We start from the raw sequence: 22,362 nt of genomic DNA on the forward strand, positions 1-22,362 counted from the left end.
ACAGCTGAATATACCAGAAAAATCTTACGTGAGATCTGGTAGCTCAGAAAATCTTTCAGAATTAGTCCGATTTCTTTGAAGCTGGGTCTATGTCAAGATGAAAAGATTATGTGTCTCTGCAATTTTATTAATCGCCTTTTTCCACGGAATGCTGGGAAGTGTAGCTGGTGAAGACTTTTGTTCTAACGAGGTAAAATTCCATTTTACAATAATGCCGACGAACATGTTTTTTTTTGTTTTTGTTCTTTTTTTCCTCGAGAAGGCTTCAAGTTCTCTAATAGAGGGCATTGGGTTTTTTAATTTTTTTCTAAACGCAACTGATGTTTTGCCGGCATAACAGGGATGGCGAAGTGATAATCGCGCTCGTCCACCACAACCGTGGCTCGGGTTCGATTCCCGGACCTGGCGTCACATGCATGTGGGTTGAGTTTGCTGTTGGCTCTCGTCCTTGCTCCGAGGATTTTCTCCTGGTCTTTTATTTCAAATTGCTATTCGAGCTAGAAACAGTAGACAAGAAGAACCACCCAAAGGAATGTCCATTGCTAAATCTCCCGGTTATTTCCCATTTCGATATTCTTTCAAGTGATCCCGTTTGGACAAGCATTAAGCTTTAAGCTTATTCTTACTACGTCAGCATCTAGAAACATTTAACTACGCTTAGAAACCATCATGCAGATACCATGGATGTAGAGTTCATATCAGTCAAGTTCACCGGCTACGGTCCAGTCAATATCTATCGCCTGGGGTGCACGTGGAAGGGGGGAGGGGTGAGTTCAGAAGACTTTGGGGGAATCACATGGTTTTTAAGAGAAACCGAGGGATACCAGTCTTCACTGTAGTATATAGGGAGTATAACTCCAGCACACCTTTATAGAGAGAATATAAAGGGGAATTTTGAAAACTGACTGCCAACTAGCCGCCAATGAGGAAGAATCATTAAAATGTTGCATGGCCTTATATGGAAAGATCGAGTAAATTTTTTTTGTGACGTCGTTGAGTCGACTGCTTCGCAGATAGATCTTGGGTACGGATCGTTAAAATCAAACAATTTCAGTTTAAAAGTAATTTTAAAGTTTTATAGTCATGCATGTTCTACAAATTCTTCAATCCAGGATGGTGGCTTGACGTTTGAACAAATACCCTGTACCGCGGTGAGGACAGGAATGGTGCGTGCATCTGCAGGTCAAACAGTTTTAAGCCTTTGCTTCAACAACCAGTGGAAGCCATATTACCCCCAAGGAAGCCCTGTTCAGGGTTGCTATAACAACCGCATTCCTGGTCTGATTGGCCACTGGCGCATGAACGAGCAAACTGGAAACGAGGTCGCTGATGACTCAGGTTATGAGAACCACGGATCAGCCAGTAGCCCGGTGCCTAAGTTGTCCAAGTTCACTCGTGGTCGCTATTTTGACTCCACTGGACTCATCACGGTCCCAAACTACCCCAATATTGAATTTGGGGGTGTCAGGTTTCATCGTTACTGGATGGATTAAGATTTTGGATGTCACCTACCCCCTGACGACCTTCGCTGTCCAGAAGGGTTACGGCTGTTATTTTTCCCCAGGCCGCTCGGGTTGGAAAGCCGGTTGGGAAACAGGGCACGGTTACAATGCCAATGGCCTTGACGTTTGTTTGAGAGACCAGGAAAACAGAATGGCTCGAAGTACCATCACGTTTGACAATGGCTTTCAGCAACATCATCTTGTTGATCAGTGGGTTCACTATACAATTGTCTTTGATCGCCAACAGCAGAAGAAAGTCTTCGTTTACATCAATGGTCAAAAGCAATCAAATTCCCTCGACATTTCAGCAGTCCAAGGCAGCGTCGACAACAATAGACCACTTATATTCGGTTACCTCTACGGTTGGAAAACCAAGGGAACTCTGGATGAACAGGGCTTTAGACGACTTCGAGGTGGGTGCCATCTTCAAGAACCACCTCGTGTAACAAGCACTGACGTCGAGTTTTGCAAATGAGAAAAACTGTCTTTACATAGTATGTCAGTAGAGAGTAAAACTTGACAGTTGTGATCTGATTGTGATGTGTTGAATCGCTAAATTTAAATCCATTTCGAAATTTGCGTCGAATAGTATGAAGTAAATAGATGGGTGATTAAAGTGCCCCTGAGACGAAGATTGACCATTTTCTTTTAGGCTAATTTTTTTTATAGTATGTTGAATTGGGTCAAGTTAAAACCTTTTTTGCCATTAAAAGCTCATAACAAACCCTCGATGACCAATTTTTACCGCTTCAAAGTCGTCCAAAAATCGTCCGCTATTGCTGAAAACATGTTCCAGCCGAGCCCGCAACTGTACAGCAGAAAACGTCATCATGATGTCAAAGGCTCAACAAACTTATGCTTTGCTTTGTCACAACTCTCTTTGTTCGCTGCAAAGAGAATCACACCTATTAATTTTTTGAGAACTGTTTCGTTGTCAGTCGCAATGTTGACTTTGTCTGACGATGAATTGTCCTAGAAATCATCAAAGGCTTCTGTGGATAGTTCTGCGCCGGCAAACGATGAATTTTTGCCATGCGAATGAAGATAAATACAGAACGGCACGGACCCCCAATGTGGCTTTTATGGTCCCATCGCTTTATGGCCTTCGAATTGTATTTTTGCTTGTCGCAGGGGATTTTCCTTTTTTGTAAGAAACGATCGAGTGATATGTAAAAATTGTTTTCGACAATGGCTGATCGTGTATCAAGGCGGATATTGAGAGTTTGTGAAGGCCACTTCCTAGCCATTAATGTGTTTGCCCCGAGGAATTTGGTAAATGATCTCATTAACCCTTTCCTGCGTGTTTTTTACTATCGGTGCTTTGAAAAATTTGAAGTGAACTCTGTTGTTGAGTTGCACTTTGGCCTCTTTTGTTTTTTCTGTCTATTCATGATGACTATTGTCGTGTTGCTTCGGTGAGGTTTAGAGCAGAGTTTCTTTCAGCTCTTTTAGAGCCGTGATCTCATTGCGTTACAACGTATTTTTTGGATTAGATACATTCTGCAAATTGTGTTATGACGATTTTCCAAGTAGCTCTGTTTTGTCCGTGAAAGGTGTAACGCAGGTGCATTCGTCTTGCTATTAAATCTCGCGAAAGTTGGCCTGCGGATTTCACATTCGTTTTTCTCGGGTGTTGGGATGAATTTGAGACCCTTTGATAGCACGCTGACTTGGCTGGTAGTTTGAGAGGTTTGTTAAGAAATTTTCATTTTCTCGGTTTTTTGGCCGCAAGCCTACATTTTAAATTGTTTTTACGCTCTATGTGTCGTAGGGTGTTTGTTCTACTTTCGCTGATATTAAAGCCAGCTTTTCTTTTAGAGTCAGAGCGCACAATTATATTTTTAATCTGACGCTTCGAGCGTTAGCCCTTCGTCGGAGCGAATAAAGGAATTGTGGGTTGTGTGTGCTTTTAAAGGCAGAAAATAGAGCTACGTTATTGGTGGGAGCATGGCAACGAGAAAAACATGAATAAATTAGTGGAATGAAAAGCGTTCGTTGATCCTGTGGGATTTAGACTGCCGGTTTGAAAGATGAGCTTTTGTTCAAGATTTTTACGGCTTTCTGTGTCACCTAAGTGCAATGAAAGACCGCAGATTACCATATGTTGCTTAGAATGATTAGGTAAATTAAAATGTCTAGCGACTGGTTTCGATGTGTCCTTGTCATTCCTTTCCACGTCTTGATTGTGTTCTCGGAATCGGTCACCTAGTCTTCTGCCTGTTTCGCCGATGTATATCTTTTTGCAATAAGTGCAAGTTATGCAATAGATTACATTGGCGGAGGTGCACGTGAAGTGGTCGGTGATCTTAATGGATCGTTTAGGTCCCGATATTTTATCAGTGTTGTGAATGAAAGGACACGTTTTGCATCGTGCACGAGCGCATTTAAAAGTGCCTGGTTGGTCATTAGTCTGAAAAGAGCTTCTGACCAAAAAATTGCCCATGTTTTTGTCGCGTTTGAATGAAATGAGCGGAGGCTGCGAAAAGATAGTGCTTGTCTCTGGATCGTTTTGAAGTAAAATAAAGTTTTTAAGAATGATGGATTTAACTGAGTGGTTGTGAGGGTGAAACGTGAGAGTGAATGGAATGCGGTCGGAATCTTCCTTATGCGACGTTTGTAGTGCTGAATGTCGATCAATAAGTTGAGCGCGGTGGTAACCCACTTGAACGACGGAAACATGGTAACCACGTTTATCGAAGAACTGACACATTGACTCTGATTTGTGGTGGAAATCAGAGTCATCACTACATAAACGATGAAGTCTTAGAAACTGAGAAAAAGGAATGGAATTCTTAACGTGAGATGGATGCGAAGACGAATTTAACAAGTAATTATGCGAGTCTGTAGGTTTGTAATACACACTAGTTCATAAACCGTTACCTTCAATAGAAACTTTGACGTCTAAAAAGAATAAAGAATTGTCAGAAATTTCCCAAGTATATTTCAGAGTCGGGTGAAAAGAATTGACTGCGGTTATGAATTTAGTGAGCTCCTCTCTGGTAGAGGAGGTAGCGCCGATACAGTCGTCGATGTAGCGACCGTAGAGTTCAGGTTTGGACCCGTTGTATTGGCTGAAAAATTGATGTTCGACAAAAGCTACAAAAAGATTGGCATAGCTAGGTCCCATTTTGGTGCCCATGGCTACACCATTGGTTTGTTTGAAGAAGTTGTTTCCGAATGAAAAACAATTGAGTGTGAGCACTAGTTCGGCTAAGCGTAGTAGTGTTTCAGATTTAGGTTCCTTAACAGTACGTTGATCAAAAAAATGTTTAAGGGCCAGAAGGCCTTCGCCATTAGGAATGGCAGTGTAAAGAGACGTAATATCCACGGTGAAAAGAAGTTTGTTTTGGCCAAGGAAATTAAAGTGTCGAAAAAATTTGAAGAGCGTGTTGGCTGTCTTTAATATATGAAGGTAAAGTTTTGACGATGGGAGCCATAATTTTGTCTAGATAGCTGGAGATAAGTTCGGTAGGGCAACTGCAAGCCGAGACAATAGGCCGACCCGGGTTGTTAGGTTTGTGAATTTTAGGTAAAAAGTAAATACGAGAAGTTCTAGGAGTGGTTAAGATGAGATTTTTTGCTGTGGCCGGCAATTCTTGTATAGTTATGAGTTGGTTGATCGTATTCTTGACGGAGTTTTGATAGCTGGCAGTGAGGTCTTTGTCGATCTTTTGATAAAAAGAGGTGTCAGAAAGTTGCCGCAAAGCTTCTTTTTGGTAGAGGTCGGTGCGCCAAACAACGACTGAGCCGCCCTTATCAGCCGCTTTGATAACTATGTCCTTGCGTTTTCTAAGACTTTTTAGAGCGGACCACTCTTCAGAAGAGAGATTAGAAAATTTGGTAATACGTTTGAAATTGAGTTTGTTGATATCGTGGCGGCATTTTTTGATAAAAAAGTCTAATGATGCGAATTGGCCCTCTGGGGGAGTCCATAGAGTCCCATAGTGCTTACGTCACGTTTCCATAGCACCGGAATTCTGTGGTCTAAACAAACCAATATGGCGTCCCTAGCGTGACACATTGTCGTTGACCTCGAACACTTCAAGAGCTATAATAGCGCATTTTATCCTCCAATAATAGAAATAAGATAAAGAGAATCAAGATAACCTTTGGCCTTACTATTGAAGAGTATAATAAGCGGACAAAAGCACCTGGTGAGCAATAATTCGAGTCAAAACGCCACGGAGACAAAGTTTGCGATGGGCCAGTGTTTTCATCCAGATTGCAATCACACATCTGAAAGCCACTGCTGCCGATTCTTTTCGTTTCCAGACCAGAAAAAACATAAAACACTCTATGATAAGTGGATATCATTTGTAAGGTGAGTATTTTTCGAAAAATATATATTTCGATGCTGTACCATCGATTAGAAATAGCTGTTTTTTTTTTTATCTCAAACTGATTCACGATTAGCTGTTTCTCTTTCTTGTCTTATTTCTTTTCTCGCGGCTTTGCCTTTCCTTGTCTTCAGTCTTGATCTAAGATTATTTAGTTACTAAAAAACTATATGATAGTTGTGAGTATCAAAGCTTTTACACTAACTAGTATTAAGTAACAAGCTCAGAGAAATACTCGCTTCGCATTCACGTCTTAGACTACAAGGTTAAGCATGTGACCAACTAAACTTTGGGTTTTTTAAGCGCAAGTATAGTAACTGCTTCTGTCTTTTTCTGTTATAGGAGAGGAGATAGAAAGCCCAGCAAACATTCGCGACTTTGCAGTTGTCACTTTAAAGATGGGCGAAAAGAAAATATGCCAACCATCAGTGACAGAAACAGGGACAAGCTGTTTGATAGTTTGGACTTGCTGCCAGGTACAGGACCAACACCTCCCAGTACACCTACCCCCAAGAAAAAACGGAAAGTGTCTGCCGAGCCCACGAAATTACCAACTGTAGCATCTGTGCTTGAAGAGATTAAAGAGAACTCTGAACCATGTTCCACTGAATGCTCACAAGAGGAAAAGACAAGTTCCAAAGAAGCTCTGCTGTCAATAGAGCTTGATATGACTTCAACAGAACTTGCTAAACACAAGGAAGTGTCAAGTTACTATAGTGCACACTACTCTGCTAAGAGCTTGAGCCCTGAGGTGATACGGATGGAGACAGGTCTACCCACTAAGGATGTTTTTGATATTGTTGTGGGATATGTTTCAAGATTCAAGGGTGAAATAAACTATTATGCTGGATGGAAGGTTGAGGCGATCACACTTGAGTACCAGATATTTATCACTCTGATGAAACTGAAACAAAATTATACCAATCTACATTTAGCCCAGTTGTTTTCATGCAGTGTTGCAACTGTTGCTAACATAGTACTAACTTTTGTCCATGTTCTGCATTCTCTCCTGTTCAAAGACATCATGACAACTGTGCCATCTAGAGAAAAGAACAAGATGTGTTTGCCATCTTCTTTCACTGAGTACAGCAGTTGCCGCATTGTGATTGATTGTACAGACATTGAAATTGCTGCACCTAAGCTCATGTCCCAGCAGAATGCTACATATTCCAGCTACAGGGGAATGAACTCTTTCAAAGTCATTATAGGGGTTGCCCCAAATGGAGTTATAACCTATGTTAGTGATCTTTTTCCTGGCTCAGTCAGTGACAAGGTCATGGTTAAAGAGTCTGGGTTTTGTAAACATTTGAGTGCTGGTCATCTTGTTCTGGCAGACAAAGGTTTTCTCATCAGCGATGTAGTTCCAAGAGGTGTTTCAGTGAACATACCACCATTTCTCAACAATGGAAAGTTTACAGAGAGTGAGGCAAGGGCGACAAAATCAATAGCTCCATGTCGCATCCACGTAGAGCGTGCAAATGCAAGACTTAAGAGTTTTCGCATCCTTGGCTTCATCCCAGCATTTTTGAGGTGCCATGCTGACAAGCTATGCCAACTGTGCTCAGCTCTTGTTAATTTGCAGTATCCATTGATCAAGGATGGCTGCGAAGACTTTGAATTTGACTGAATAGAACTTTTTTTCAACTAAATTATAGTACAGTGAGTTTTTAATATTATTTTTGTATTACTAGAAGCCCTACTGTAACAGATCAAATGGTATTGACATAGCTTTGGTCAAAAATATGATGTGGTCAGTTTTACATTTTTCTGATATTCATCTCCTTTATGTTCATTAATACAAACTACTATGTGTTCTGTGAAAATAGATTATAATGAAAACCAGTGACATTCTTAAATTGTCATTTCAACTAAATCCAGGTCAGGGGCATGTGACCAGTATGGAATTCTTTCGTCCAGTAGTTCCAAGTGTGAAAGTCGTGCTGGCTTAAAGGTTTTACTTTTGTGTCTGTGAAGCTGGGAACCTGAGTCCAGGTGTATAAAACTAAAGCCACACTTCAATTAGCTTAAGGGATGGTGAGAGGTAGTCAGAAAAAATAACCTGTGCTGCATGGATTTTGTTTTGGCTCTCTCCCCTTCCCTTTGCATTGCTATGCAAGCCTACTTAAGTGTGGCATAAGTTTTATGTACCTGGGCCCTGTTGAGTAACCAGGATAAGTGTTACCAGCTACCAGTAGCCATTGGTTGCAAAAAAAAAAATTGTTTAAGCTTGCTTTCAGGAAGAATGTAATTTATTATTAAGTTACTATGCTAAATGGAAAAATGTGGGTTCTTTATCTTGTGTCTCTATCTGAGTGTAGAATATGTAATGTTATATTAAGAAATTAATGTATGAAATTTAAAAAAATACCTTTTAACATTAGCTACTGCCTATTTACATTAGCTCCCACTCCCCCCCCCCCCCCCCCCCACTCTGATTATGTCCAGCATCTGTGCACCACTTTTCAAAGTTCTCCCTCGGTAATCTTTGGGAATAGTTGATGAAAGTAAAAATCACTCAAGATAGTAATATTGTGCTCCCAAGATTCATCTCGTTCAATCTTGATAACTACACTATCCTTTGTGGTCCATACAACAAAGTAGCAGAATTTGCGCTTTGTCAGGAACATCTGGCCTTGACACTGATGCCAGTAAACATGTGTGGTAGACAGCGTATAATTCCCTTCCTTCTCCTCCAAGTAAAAGTCTCTGTGCCCACAAGCTTCCTTGATTGTCGCATTTCGATGTGTGTAGGGGCACTTACACTCAATCACCGAGTCGTCTCCCACAAGTCCATCAGGGGAAGCACCCAGAACTCCCGACTCGTGTAGCCAAAGGCCGGTCTGTACAGGTGTAAAGTTTGTGATGTTGGTGAAGGATTTCAGGGCCTCAGTCTCATTGTCCTGTCCCCATGCAATTGCTTTAACTCCACTCAAGTTGTATTCCCCAAGTAGTCGCTTGATAAGAGACGGTGTAACTCTTTTTGCCTGGAGGACGGAGCCAAAATTACTGGCAGTCAGGCGGCCTCTACGAGCTTGGTGCCATGCAGGGCTGTTTCGCTGGCCAGCCGTGAGGGTGCTCACAACATTTATGGTTCTCTCCTCTACTTTGGCATTCTCAATCAAGTACTCTAATTGTTTTTCCTTCGTAGATGCCATAAGGAAACCTGAGTAAATGATATCCTCAATCGTCTTGATCGGGAGAGGGGTAGCAGGTTGTGGTTCGGGACTCAAGATCCAGCAGGTCCCTGTAAATTTGCCATAGCGCTTTAGTTCGCTGTACAGCCACATCCGATCTTCTCGGCTAGGATCGCGCGCCAAAGGGCTGTAATCCTTCTTCTTCGGTGGCGCTGGAAACATCTGGCTTGCAGACTGTACGCTTTCTGCCTTTCGCTTTCGTTTCCATTGGCATTCCAGGTCCGTCCTGCTAAGGTTATGGATGCCATAAATAAATATGGCTGCCGCGTGACTGCACTTGAACTCGCCGCGAGGACACTCGCATTCTGTGTTTTTTATTTCAAGGTTTTCATCGAGATAAATCTGATAAAAAGATAATTCGAAACAGACACGTAAGTTGCAATATATATTCCGCAATATAAACATTAAATTGGAGGTGAAATCGGGGTTGGGAGTTCTTCGAATTGAACATACGTGTTGTGATCCCAAATTGGCAACTTACTGTGACTTTGTAGTCCTTATTTTTCATGCTTGCTTGGACTTCACCTTTGATGACTCCCCTGGAATAAATAAAGCTTTGGACATGGTCGGATTTGGAGTGGTTTTCTCCGCGATCAAGCGATTTCCGCTCTCCAGAAAAGAAAGAAACGAGTGAGCATATCGATAAAGACGCCATGTTTGAAGTATGAGTTTAAACTGTTTAGACCAGAAAAAAATGCTGTCATGGCAACGTGACGTCACACTTTAGGACTCTATTTAGACTTTCGAGTCTGAAGTGTTTCGAAAGTGTCTTTGTTCGAGGTGTTAGAATCATCCTCTTTGTTGTGAAAAAAGGCTTTTAATTGAACGCTGCGAAGGAACTTTTCTTCGTCTTGTTTCATTGAGAATTCGTCCGTTGTTTTAGAAATGGGAACGAAATTTAAGCCCTTACTGAGGACGGATTTTTCTGAATCGGAAAGTGAGAGGTTTTCTGGAATGGTAACTACAGTTTTGAGGTTTTCTGGTGATCAGTGGTTAGCGATTTGGGGACCGATAAGTTGGTCAAGTTTTTGGGGCTTAATTTGGTTCAAATGATTGAAAAGTTTCGAATTAGTTTCCTGAATTTTGGCGCGGATAGATAGTAATAAAAATGCTGGACACATTTTGGAAAGTTCAGAGCGGCAATGTAGGATTTGTTCGGTGAGGTGATTACGTTTTTGGCACATAGCTCTAATGGTGATTCTCATGATGTTACGTGAAAAAGAATTTTGGCCGCACTGAATTTGGGGATGGTATTGTTTGGTGAATGAAGATCCATGAAAATTGGAGCGAAAACCCTTGGGAACAACTTTAGAATGAAGGCAACGACCGATGAAGTTTATGTGGCTACAAAACCTAGTTTTGGCGAAAGTGAGAATGGCTAAACGGAATGCTAGATCTTTACTAATAGGGGGAAAAGGGAAAAGATAACTTACGATTTCCTGGCGTAGTTCCTTTGTGAGTTTCTTGAGGCTTGGCATTGTCCGCTGTTCTGAATGCTGTGGATTGAAAAAACTAAGACAAAAGTTATTAGTCGCAGTAATCAAAATACAAATGAATAAAGGCTGATAGTTTCGAAAGAAACTGTTTGGGGCTGCGTCGGTGGGAGTAACGAATAAATTTGGATATATCAACAAAGTTAAAAAGGTAAATTGGCCACCGTAATGATTACAAAATTAAATTACTTCAAAACGATCCAGAGACAAGCACTATCTTTTCGCAGCCTCCGCTCATTTCATTCAAACGCGACAAAAACATGGGCAATTTTTTGGTCAGAAGCTCTTTTCAGACTGATGACCAACCAGGCACTTTTAAATGCGCTCGTGCACGATGCAAAACGTGTCCTTTCATTCACAACACTGATAAAATATCGGGACCTAAACGATCCATTAAGATCATCGATCACTTCACGTGCACCTCCGCCAATGTAATCTATTGCATAACTTGCACTTATTGCAAAAAGATATACATCGGCGAAACAGGCAGAAGACTTGGTGAACGATTCCGAGAACACCTTCGAGACGTGGAAAGGAATGACAAGGACACATCGAAACCAGTCGCTAGACATTTTAATTTACCTAATCATTCTAAGCAACATATGGCAATCTGCGGTCTTTCCTTGCACTTAGGTGGCACGGAAAGCTGTAAAAATCTTGAACAAGACCTCATCTTTCAAACTGGCAGTCTAAATCCCACAGGGATCAACGAACGCATTTCACTCCACTAATTTATTCATGTTTTTCTCGTTGCCATGCTCCCACCGATAACGTAGCTCCATTTTCTGCCTTTAAAAGCACACACAACCCACAATTCCTCTGTTCGCTCCGACGAAGGGCTAACGCTCGAAACGTCAGCTTTTGTAATCATTACGGTGGCCAATTTACCTTTTCAACTTTGTTGATATATCCAAATTATTTCGTTACTCCCACCGACGCAGCCCCAAATAGTTTCTTTGGAAACTAACAGCCTTTATTCATTTATATTTTTCATCTCTTTTGTATAAAAGTGAGCTCTTTGAGGTCAGAAATCTCATTCCTCAACTCGGCTAATTTATAATTCTTATTTACAATGTTCACCGAGAACTTTCCTTTGTGTAAGGTATTCTGCCAGAGAGTTCTTAAAGGTAGATATTGATCAGCGTATATGTAAAGGTGACAAAACCTGTGGAGTTTCAGCAACAACAACAACAACCTTTATTTGTACTCACTCTTGCTCAGAAAAAGTTACAACAAAGAGAATATTAAAAAGTATAAGTTAGAGTAGGAGACTTCACTTTCGTCGAGATCGCACTGAGGGCGGTTTTACTTGTCCCTTCTTTTGAAGGGTAGGCACTGAAGCCGACAGAATTCTTCGCCTAGATCTTTCAAAGTACACAGATCTCTCGAAACAGTCCTCCGAGAATTGTTCGGAGTAGATCACAAATATTCCTGCAGGATTGAAGTTTACTCAGCGAGCTCGCACGAATCGCATCCGTTTTTCCCGCCCTGATCTATTTGCAAGGCCCCGATGCAGAGAAATACCTGCGGCATGGTCTGCACGATTAGTTCAGCTTTGAATTACGCATCGATGCCTCGTCATTTTTGTTTATACTTTGTAAGAATAGAGTAAAGCACTCTGTTATGTTTGCTTGACATTTTGCCATGTGAGATTTTCACGCTGAGCTTTTGACGTCACTTCTTCTGAGGCCTGCGATCAATTTCCGGAACATGGTCAATTAACTGGGTGGACGCGAAATCGCGAATTTAACAGCCCGAAAAAAGATATTTCTGGTGCTCGGTCTAGACTGAAATTTAGCAGAGTTGGTGAAGGAGACACACTGAACACGAAAATGAAAAAAAAAAATGATGTACGAAAATTTTGATCTCAGGGGCACTTTAAAGGATTAATATCAAAAACTATTGATTCAGCTCCCAGTTGGCTTGTTAGCTCAATTGTTAGAGCGCTGCACTAGTATCGCAGAGGTCAGTGGTTCGAATTCCGTACAGACCTGAACTTTTTTCAGGTCTGATTTTCACTATTTCCTAAATAGTGCTCTTTACTGCGAGGATCATGCACAAATACGTTTTTCTAACCGCAGTTCAGATATATGAATTTCATATATTCGTTGTGTTTAAAAACTATTTTATTATATAGATACTGATGAAATACCAAGATTTCTCCTTTTACTAAAAAATCATATCTTCACCGCGCGCAGTTAAGATACTATTTTTATCTTTCACGTGTGAGGATATTGGTGTGGCCATGGTTACCAACATAACTACCCAATTACTGTTTCGAAAATGAATAAAAACAGTTGTCTTTTATCTGGAAATGTCATCGGTATCTATATAATAAACAGAACATTACAAGGCCGCTTGGGGATACGAATTTTATCTTCTCGTGCTAAAAGTATCTCTCACTCGTGAGGGATACTTTCAGCATTCGAAGATAAAATTCGTATCCCCGCGCGGCCATGTAATATCCTCTATTCATTCGATCTTGTATCGTTAATGCTATCATTCTTCAATCTCCATTCACTCATTCATGATCTCCCATATATTTTTTTAAAGCTGAGATTTCAGCAACCCATATGGAACAGGATCGTGTATCAATTCCCTAGTTTCTTCTCTCAAGTCGCGTCGTCAATAGGAAATGCCATGCGCAGTAATTTGCGTGAATCCCTTACTTGCATCAAAATCTCAAACGTTCTAGCCTCTATAACGATGACGAAACGAAACCCCCAAGTTGTGCACCTTAATGAGAGAAGAAAGGGTTGGTACTGAATTTTTTTTTTTTGTACAGCTGCTTTAGTCTCTTACCTTATCCTTTTACTGTTACAGTTATGCGGTAAGATCTAAGTATGAGAGTTACGGCTGCTGCCCGACAAGCTTTTCCTAGGTGCTCCTAACATTTTTTCTCAAATTTGTCTGGAACGGGAATGAGAAAAGTAGAGTTTATTTATTTTAAAATCGTGAATTTTAAAGAGAAATTTTTTCCCTCAAAATTTAGTCTTAAACGTGGAGTACATTCTAAAGTTGAATTTCGGTTAGTGTTGTCAACGCCTTGCAAGTTGGTTTTGTTTTGTCGAGTGGTATTTTTCATGGTAAAAAGCTAGGCCGTGAAATGGTGGATATGAAGAAAAAGCAGGCGCAAGCTTTCTTCCTGCGAGTCAGTGGCCGTTTCCCTGATAATTACAACTACCATTTTGCTCCTACTTCTACTCGTCTTGCTAACGATGAGTAGAGATTGTCACAGACTCTAAGTAGCTAAATAAACTAGTTGGTTTAAATTGTGTCAGGTGCGAGATCTTCTCGCAGCTTAATCCTAATTAGCCTTATTTTGGGATTTAATGCAGCATTTCAAAAGGAATTCACGTCGCAAAAATGGCTAACTTACTTAAGACCATGATAGTCAAAGGGAAATTACATCACAGTTAACTTGTTTACGAGAGGTTGTTAAAGATTAAATTTGACTTTGGAAACATTTGCTAAGGAAACCAGAAAATGTGCTAGAGATCTTATCATTGTGAAAAAAATTCCGTTACTGTCTGGTCTACGCGTTCTTTTTCTATCTGAAGTGGATCAATACATTTTGAATATGCACTTGGAAACGGAATGACATCACCTATAGTAGAAGATTCAAGTTGCACTCCGTCAAATTCTGAGTTCTGTGTGTATTTGTGTTAAAAAAAAAAAATTCCTGACATAGAAGGGTATCACTCTGGATGGGACTAAGTAATTGGGAGGAACCTATCGCTTGACGACAAAACGAGAAGTGCTAAAACTAGAAAAAATCTACACAACCTGAAGAAAAATTGATACTTCAAAAGCATTCTTTAATTCCATTTCTCGTTATTTTAAAGAATTAGCCTGCATAAACCCATCATTCAGAAAGCAAAAATCATTTTACGCCTCGGAGAGGAGGGAGGAAGGGGAACGGAGGAATTTGCTGGGATTATATGGTTGTCAGGGGAAACGGAGCAGAGATCAGTCGTTGGCAACAGAGTATAAAGGGGTGCTGCCATTTTAGGGAGATCATAACAATATTACAGAGCTTTACAGCAGGACCAAAATCCTCCAGCCGCACCGCTTCCCCCACCCCTCCTCCCTCCCCAGCGAGGTATAATTGCTGGTTTCTCTCGCACGGAAAGGCGAATAAAAAAGAAAAAAAAAACATAACAAAACAAAACAAAAAAACATGAACAAAAATAAAACGAACAAAAACGAAACAAAATCAAAACAAAAACAAAAAAAGAAACCAAAAAAAAAAAAACAAAAACAAAAACAAAAACAAAAAATAAAACAAAAAACAAAACAAAAACTAACTGAAAGCCAAACAAAACAACATCGTTAGTTTAAAGTCAGTCAATTATGACTTTAACGTGCTTTTCACAAAAGGTGGTCCTTGTATATTTCAGTAACGTCGAAGTCGTCCAGAGCCTTGTTGTACAGTCGATACTCGTCGAGAGTTCCCTTGGTTTTCCAACCGTACAAACGGCCAAACGAGAGATCACTGTTGTTGTCGATGCTACCTGTTACAGTAGAGATGTCAAGGGAGTTTGACTGCTTTTGGCCATTGATGTAAACGAAGGCTTTTTTATGCTGATGGCGATCAAAGACAACGGCGTAATGCACCCAATGACCAAGCTGTTGAAAGCCATTGTCAAAGGAGATGGTACTTCGAACCATTCTGTTGTTCTTGTCTCTCATACAAACGTCAAGGCCATTGGCTCTGTAATGGTGCCCTGTTTCCCAACCAGCAACCCAACCCTGGCGGCCTGGGGTATAATAACAGTTATTACCCTTCTTTACAGCAAAGGTTGTCAGGGGATAGGTGACATCCAAAATCTTAATCCATCCTGTCACTGTGAAGCTTGAAGTGCCAAAATTCAATACCGGAGAGTCTGAAACCGAGATTACTCCATCGGAGTCAAAATAGCGACCGCGAGTGAACTTGGATAGCTTAGACACCGGGCCAACAGCCAAGCCGTGGTTCTCATAACCCGAGTCATCAGCGACCTCGTTTCCAGTCTCCTCGTCCATGCGCCAATGGCCAATCAGACCAGGTATTCGGTTGTTACGACAATCCACAACAGGGCTTCCTTGGGTGTAATATGACAATAAAACAGTTAACATCGTTTTTATCAGATTTAGTTTCGACATCATGTTAGCAAGTTGCAAGGATTCTGTTCAAAACCAAAGAAATTAGAGAGATTTAGAATCGCACGGTTTACGCGAAAAGTTTCAAGTAAAATAGCGCGAACCTTATTTTAAAACCTTAACCTATTTAAAGAATTCATGCTGAATCTCTCTATTGAAACACTCTACACTCGTTTACGCAACCTCTGACATCTGCTTTAGCTTCATGTGAGCTCTCGTCATGGTGGATTTGAAGGCGCCTCTGTATAGCTTACAAGGAAGAGTAACTCTCTCGAAGAAACAGCAAAGCGCAACTGGCAAACGTGAAAAAATGGTGGAAAAACGTGGTCACGTTGTCACTCTTGCCGTTCACCTTTCACGTAAAGGCGATGCTGAATCTCTCTATTGAAACACTCTACACTCGTTTACGCAACCTCTGACAGCTGTTAATTAGGACATTTTTTTACAGGTAACTCTTTTCTACGGCTAAAGATTAAAATTTGCCGATTCTTATGCCTTAAGACTAATTATTTAGCAGTTTTACGGCTACGAGTTAACCCATTCAAGTTGAGACCCTCGAACAGTGGTTTAGAAGACGAAAGTCTGGTGACGAAACAATTATCTCCAGATGAGCATGTTTGCATTTGCCAAATGAAATATGGAATGGCCACATTCCTATTAATATTTATTCCCTTTTGATACAGATCCAATACAATTCAATTTTTAAAACGCTGATTGCTTTATATTGCAAAATGATCATTGTTAGAGACAGTTTGCCCCTCCGGTACCCCCTTGTGCAGATCACATGACCTTAGCGAACATGTGCTCAAATCGTTGTGCGTTGTTTTTGCGTAGTAATGTTTGCCTTTTTTTTTTTGTCGTTTGATGTTGATGTTCGGTTTAGCTTGAAGATAGCCAAAAATATGTAAGTTGTCGCTTGTGTGTTATTCTTTTTTTTGTAATTCAATATTTGTTTCAGTTTCGAGTCTGGCTTTCTGTTTTATGTAATTTGTAGCTGTACTGAATGAGAAGACCAAGTTCAGATTAAACATCTCCAGTTCACAACATTTAGTCTGAGATTATCTTCAACAATCATGACTCACATAAACTTCGCTTTGAAAAGGTAGTCATTAGCGTTTGAAACTTAATTAAAGCAACAGGTCTTACTTGAAAAGGGAATTTAAATCGACTTTTGAAGACCTATTACTTTTTCCATTCCGTTGCTAAGTTACGTGAAAATGTGGATGAGAAGTGTCAAGGAAAGGTCACAGCCGTTAAAATATCGGGTCATCGTTAGTAGCGGGGCACAAAGGACTAAACAAAAAAGCTAATTACTTTTACCATAACGCACGCTATGTAAAACAAGAACCAGCCGTAAACATCCTTGTTAAGTTAAATGAATAGCTTTAGCTTATTTGAGACTTACCGTGTTTTTAAAATCCGACTCTTTAAGTGTTTGTAAAATGCAACCATTAAGTGTTCGTAAAATGCAACCACTGAGGTGTTCTTATACATCAGTCGGATTTAAAATACTACGCAACCATGCAGACTAACAATTCTTTCTAACTACAGGATATTTCTACGAATGGTTCAACTTGGGTTTTAACCCCTCTGTTGCAGAACTTGGCTTAATATCAATTTTACTCATAAAATGCAGTGAGACTGAAATGACGTTTGGCAAAACGGAGCGGAGCAAGGTTTGGGTGTGTGTTATTTAATACCCAGATATTAAATAAAACACACAGATATTTGATGATTTACTGAAGGTATGTAGAACTAATTAAAAATCACTCAAGCTCTTTTCTACTGAAAAGTGAAAACAATAACTATCTTTTGATCTGGTTGTTGGAAGTGAGGAAGGAAAAATTTAAACTCTAACTGATTCTTCAATAGGTTTTGTCCCTCTAGAATTGAACAATTGAAAGGCAAATATCATTTTCACAAAATCCTAATGGAGTGGTTCGCGCAACAGTCTGTTGCAGAAGCAAAATCTTTGTCAGTTTCTGACTCATAACATGGTACGTATGAACGTTCACGTCTAGCCTCGGGCGTTTTCGTCCTCCGACAGTAGCCTCCCATAACTGTTTGTGGCAGACAATGCAATTTCAAAAGTCCACTCAATTTGTAGTACCCGCAAAAAAAGATAGCATCTTGAAGCAAATTAGTACTACGACTCGATTATTCATCGTGAAATTAAAACTACCAAGCTAAAAGATCCAATACTATTCAATTCTTAAAACGCTGATTGCTTTATATCGCAAAATGATCATGACTCACATAAACTTCGCTTTAAAAAGGTAGTCATAAGCGTTTGAATAGCTAAATTACGTGCAAATGTGGATAAGAAGTGTCAAGGAAAGGTTAAAGGCGTTGAAATATCGGATCATCGTCAGTAGCGGGGCATAAAAGACTATATAAAAACGCTACTTACTTCAGTAACCAAACGCACGCTATGTAAAACACGAGCCAGTAAACATCTCTCGTGTATTGTAAGTGAAATGAATGGCTTTAGGTTATTTGGGACTTAACTTGTTGGTAAAATGCGACTCTCTAAGCGTTTGTAAAATGCAACCGTTAAGTGTTCGTGAAATGCAACCATAAAAGTATTCTTATTCACCAGTCTGATTTAAAATATTGCGCAGCCATGTAGACTAACAATTCTTTCTAACTTCTGGAAATTTCTACGAATGGTTCAACTTGGGTTTTAACTCCTCTGTTGAAAGTGGGCTTAATATCAATTTTACTCATAAAATGTTGTTGAGACCGAAATGACGACGGGCAAAACGTAGCGGAGCAAGGATTGGGTGTGTGTTATTTACTACCCAGATATTAAATAACACACACAGATATTTGATGATTTACTGAAGGTATGCAGAACTAGTAATTACCCAGGCTCTTTTCTACTGAATGAGAAAATGAGAAAAATTAACTATCTTTCATTTTTGATCCAATTGTGGCCACTGAGGAAGGAAAAATGTAAACTGTAACTTATTCGTCAATAGGCTTTGTTTCTCTGACATGGAACAATTGAAAGGCGAATATCATTTGAAAAAAATCGTAATAAAACGGTTCGCACAACAGTGCGTTGCGGAAGCAAAGTCTCTGTCAGTTTCTGAATCATAACTTGGCATGAACGTTCAACTCTAACCTTGGGCGTTTTCGTATTCCGACAGTAGCCTCCTAATAACTTTTTGTGGCAGAGAATGCAATTTCAAAAGTTCACTCAATGTTTTACGACACTTACCCGCACAAAAAGATAACATCTTGAAGCACATTAGTAGTACTGCGACTCGATTCATCTTGAAATTAAAACTACCAAGCTGACGATTGTCTTCACACTATATTAGGCCCACCTGTGGTTCGAGATCTCTCAGTAAATGAGAATGATTTCTGTCCAAGGCTTCAATTATACTAATGATCGACGGAATATACGCACAACATACGCGCCGCATATACGCACAATACCTGGTTGACGCCGTGTATGGCGAGTTACTCATTTACGCACTCTACGCAAAATACGACCAGATAACACCCCTTATTCAATTTATGGAAAACTCTCCCGTATGTAATCATCCGGCCAAAGAATATTACAGAGAAACAACCTAGGAATTGGAATGTCTTAAAATAGTACAGCAAATCCGCCACAAGCCAGGCCCACATAATTATTTCACAAGTGTCTTTGAGCAGTAAATCGTCAGTAAAAAGTCAAATACCTTGGTTGTCTTTGCATTCTTTGCCTCAAACTTGAGATTCAAAGTTATCAAGGACGTGTATTTTTCTTTTATTTTTTTTTGTTCTCGCCTTGCCGCGGTTTCCTAAGTTATTTTTTGTTGTCCGTGGTCTATATAAGTGAGAGATTTCTCATTTCTGTATCTAACATGAATAACGCATTCTTTTTTTCGAGTGTTCCAAACTTTGTCACATTAAAGCCCTTATGAAACTGTTTTAGAAAACACAAGGTTCACTTTCTTGTGATTGATATTTTTCCAAAAACTAATTTTTTTGAATTTTCACCTCCCTTAAACCACCGAAAAATGTGCTTCTCATCCTCGCGAAGAGTCGATAGAACGATAACCAGGAAAAACGAAACAATAAAAATCACCCTGTTTACTTCTTCTTTGAAAATGTGGACACACTTCGGTACAAGATCACAAAAAGTTAGCAATGAAAGTTGAAGTCTGTCCTCTCAGTAACGTGTTACTTCATTTTTAACGGCGCTGTACATTGCTAGAGTGAAGGGGAAGATTCTAACGAAACTGTGGTGCTACTTCGGTGGAGGTTACAAATGAAGATAATTTGCTTTTAGCAACTGAGTTAATAGAAACAAATATAATATAAACTTGCCTCTACAAAGAGTTTCTAAAGATGATCTTCGAGCGTGCGTCCTTCGCCCTTTCGGCTTACGCTCGAAACTTCTGCTTTAGAAACTCGTTCAATTACCAACTCATTTGACGAAAGAAAATAATTTGTTTCCGGATCTTTTGTCAGGCCCTTTAACATGTTTTAAGGCATAGAACAGTAGTTTCAAGAACATATGTTGACGAAACATGACACTGCGCGCGGGATGAGGAAAGTTTTAAGTCCGTCTAAATCCTACTGAAAACTCCACCATCCCTGAGTTTTGTGGCCGCTATGCGCGTCCTTGTTCATCCCTATGATACAAACTGTCTTGACCTGTTTTCCAATTTCATAAATGTTGTCACTGAGACGCTTTCAGACTTTTTATTATTGTGATAATGAATTTGGTCGTTCTAGCGACGTCATCCGTTATGCACGACGTCATCCAGATATTGTACATGAGTAGCGCGAACAGCGTTCAAATATAAAACATCCCTTGACCTCAGCAACCCCTTCGCTTTAACGGGATGGCGCCAACAGTTCTTTAAGGTTTTTAGATCTGCGAAAGGATGCTATGGTGGAATTTGAAGGAAAAAGCTCTTTTAACTTGGGATTGGATTCCAAAATACCCAGATGTTTTTTTAATGATGCGACTTACATCAGGTAAATTTGGATTAAGTGTGGTCACAAATGGGAATAATTTCCTCTTAGATCTGGCATGAGTCCTAAGTAGATCATTTCTAGGTATGGTAGAGGCCTTACGAAACTGGTCATCCACTAATTTTGAAGGGTAACCTTGAGTAACCAGATAACCCTTGTATTCGGTTATTCTCTGGGCAAGAAAAGCTTGTTCGGAGCAATTTCTTTCTAACCTCGTCGCCACACTGTAAGGAATAGCTTTGAAAACGTGTTTAGGATGAACACTTGATGGTGGGAGATACAGGTGACTATCAGTTGGCTTTGAGTAAACGTCTGTCCTAATAAAACCCTCGATAAGATGTAGAGTTAAATCTAGCACATGGAGCTCTCGTTCGGAAGAAACTAATTCGAATTTTATAGTGGGATACAAGGAGTTTATAAATTCAGTAAACTCATGCAGTGCCGGAAGGCCTTGTTGCCAGAGATCAAAAACATCATCACGGTATTGCCACCACAAAGCCGGCTTTATGTGGCCAGAGAACTTAGCCTGAAAATCTATTTCACCCATGGCAAGATCTGCATAACTGCAGGCGTTCTTAGGGCCCATGGCTGTGCCATGAACCTGTAGAAAGAAGTTTTCTCTGAAAACCGAATGATTGCTCTTCAAACAAATTTTAACCGCTTCCAAAATGCAATTAGTGGATGGAAGCTTATTTTCTCTGGCATTCAGTGCCTTCTTCACTGCGGTAAGACCGAGTTGATTATCTATGTTAGGAAACATTGAGACAACATCCCATGAAACCAATAGATTGCCTTCGGGAAAAGGGCCATTCCAATTTAGCTCCTCAATCCTGTTGAGCAGATCGGTGTTGTCTTTAATGTACACTGGTAATTTACGAGCTAATGGTTGCAAATAAAATTCAGTGAAGGCCGAGAGATTTTCTATTGCCATATAGATATATATATGAGCTCTTAAAGGAATGACATTAGGAGACTTTAGTCGAAGACTCACCCTGATCATGACGCCTCACTAAGAAGGCAGGTGATTTACGCTTGATGTTTAGACGTTGTCCCTGTATTGAAATAGCTCCCATCAAAACCAACACGAAGCACAGCACAAACTGGGGAGACATGACTGATCTAGGCAGAAAACGTGAAGTATGGAGACATGAGGTTTAGATTTCCGCAGAAAGCTCTTACAAATCATTTACCTTCTGACAAAGGACAGAAATATGACTTGAAAAGAAAGCGACATAAAATGTAAAATCTTTCATACCTTAGCTTGAGGTTTCGATTGCCTTCAAGACTGTCCTTTGAGTGTTCTGTACTATTTGAGATCCAATAAGTCTCTCATGAGACAAAGATGTGTGAAGAGCTTTATAATAATTTCAAAGAATTGCTCCATCGAAGCCTGAAATTTCATTGTGTAATTGAGTGTTCTGGTTTGCTTAATTTGTGTCAGTATTTTAATGCTGCCTTTCTTTATAGCACTTGTGGTGTGATCAATGGACCTACTCGTTTGTAATAATCACTTCTAAACGAAGCTGTGCCCTTTTTCACAAGTCGTAACCAAGTACTCAATATGTCCAGTAGAAGGGCTTTTGCTTCTCTGCTCCTGTAGATAATAATCATATATATATATATATGCATATATGTAGATAGAACTTATCAGCAAGACTGCTGCAATCTAGCGACGGTGTTTTAAAAAAAGCAGCGTCACAAAGTTACTCGCGCGAGA

At 40.0% G+C, this 22,362-nt stretch overlaps 3 protein-coding genes and 2 pseudogenes across 5 annotated transcripts in view; 2 read left to right on the forward strand and 3 right to left on the reverse strand.

The window, feature by feature from the left end:
- The window catches only part of LOC148716786 (cilia- and flagella-associated protein 70-like), an 82,726-nt pseudogene that overhangs the window by 17,673 nt on the left and 42,691 nt on the right, over window positions 1-22,362 (reverse strand). The window lies entirely within an intron of this gene.
- Window positions 80-2,134, forward strand: LOC148716788 (uncharacterized; annotated as a pseudogene). The gene is made up of 2 exons (XR_015995502.1): window positions 80-190; window positions 1,113-2,134. The product of XR_015995502.1 is annotated as an uncharacterized LOC148716788 (transcript).
- On the forward strand, window positions 5,438-8,133 carry LOC148716789 (uncharacterized). Its single transcript, XM_088745720.1, has 2 exons — window positions 5,438-5,823; window positions 6,182-8,133. The coding sequence occupies exons 1-2, from the start codon at window positions 5,702-5,704 to the stop codon at window positions 7,464-7,466; spliced, it is 1,407 nt and encodes a 468-aa protein (XP_088601846.1). The 5' UTR covers window positions 5,438-5,701; the 3' UTR covers window positions 7,467-8,133.
- On the reverse strand, window positions 8,286-9,727 carry LOC148716790 (uncharacterized). The gene is made up of 2 exons (XM_088745721.1): window positions 9,515-9,727; window positions 8,286-9,375 (listed from the first exon to the last, which is right to left on the reverse strand). The coding sequence occupies exons 1-2, from the start codon at window positions 9,686-9,688 to the stop codon at window positions 8,302-8,304; spliced, it is 1,248 nt and encodes a 415-aa protein (XP_088601847.1). The 5' UTR covers window positions 9,689-9,727; the 3' UTR covers window positions 8,286-8,301.
- On the reverse strand, window positions 13,452-16,340 carry LOC148716791 (uncharacterized). The gene has a single exon (XM_088745878.1). It carries the CDS (start codon window positions 15,672-15,674, stop codon window positions 14,898-14,900), a length of 777 nt encoding a protein of 258 aa, XP_088602004.1. The 5' UTR covers window positions 15,675-16,340; the 3' UTR covers window positions 13,452-14,897.

This window comes from Stylophora pistillata, chromosome 14, assembly GCF_964205215.1.
Source record: "Stylophora pistillata chromosome 14, jaStyPist1.2, whole genome shotgun sequence".
Taxonomy (NCBI): domain Eukaryota; kingdom Metazoa; phylum Cnidaria; class Anthozoa; order Scleractinia; family Pocilloporidae; genus Stylophora; species Stylophora pistillata.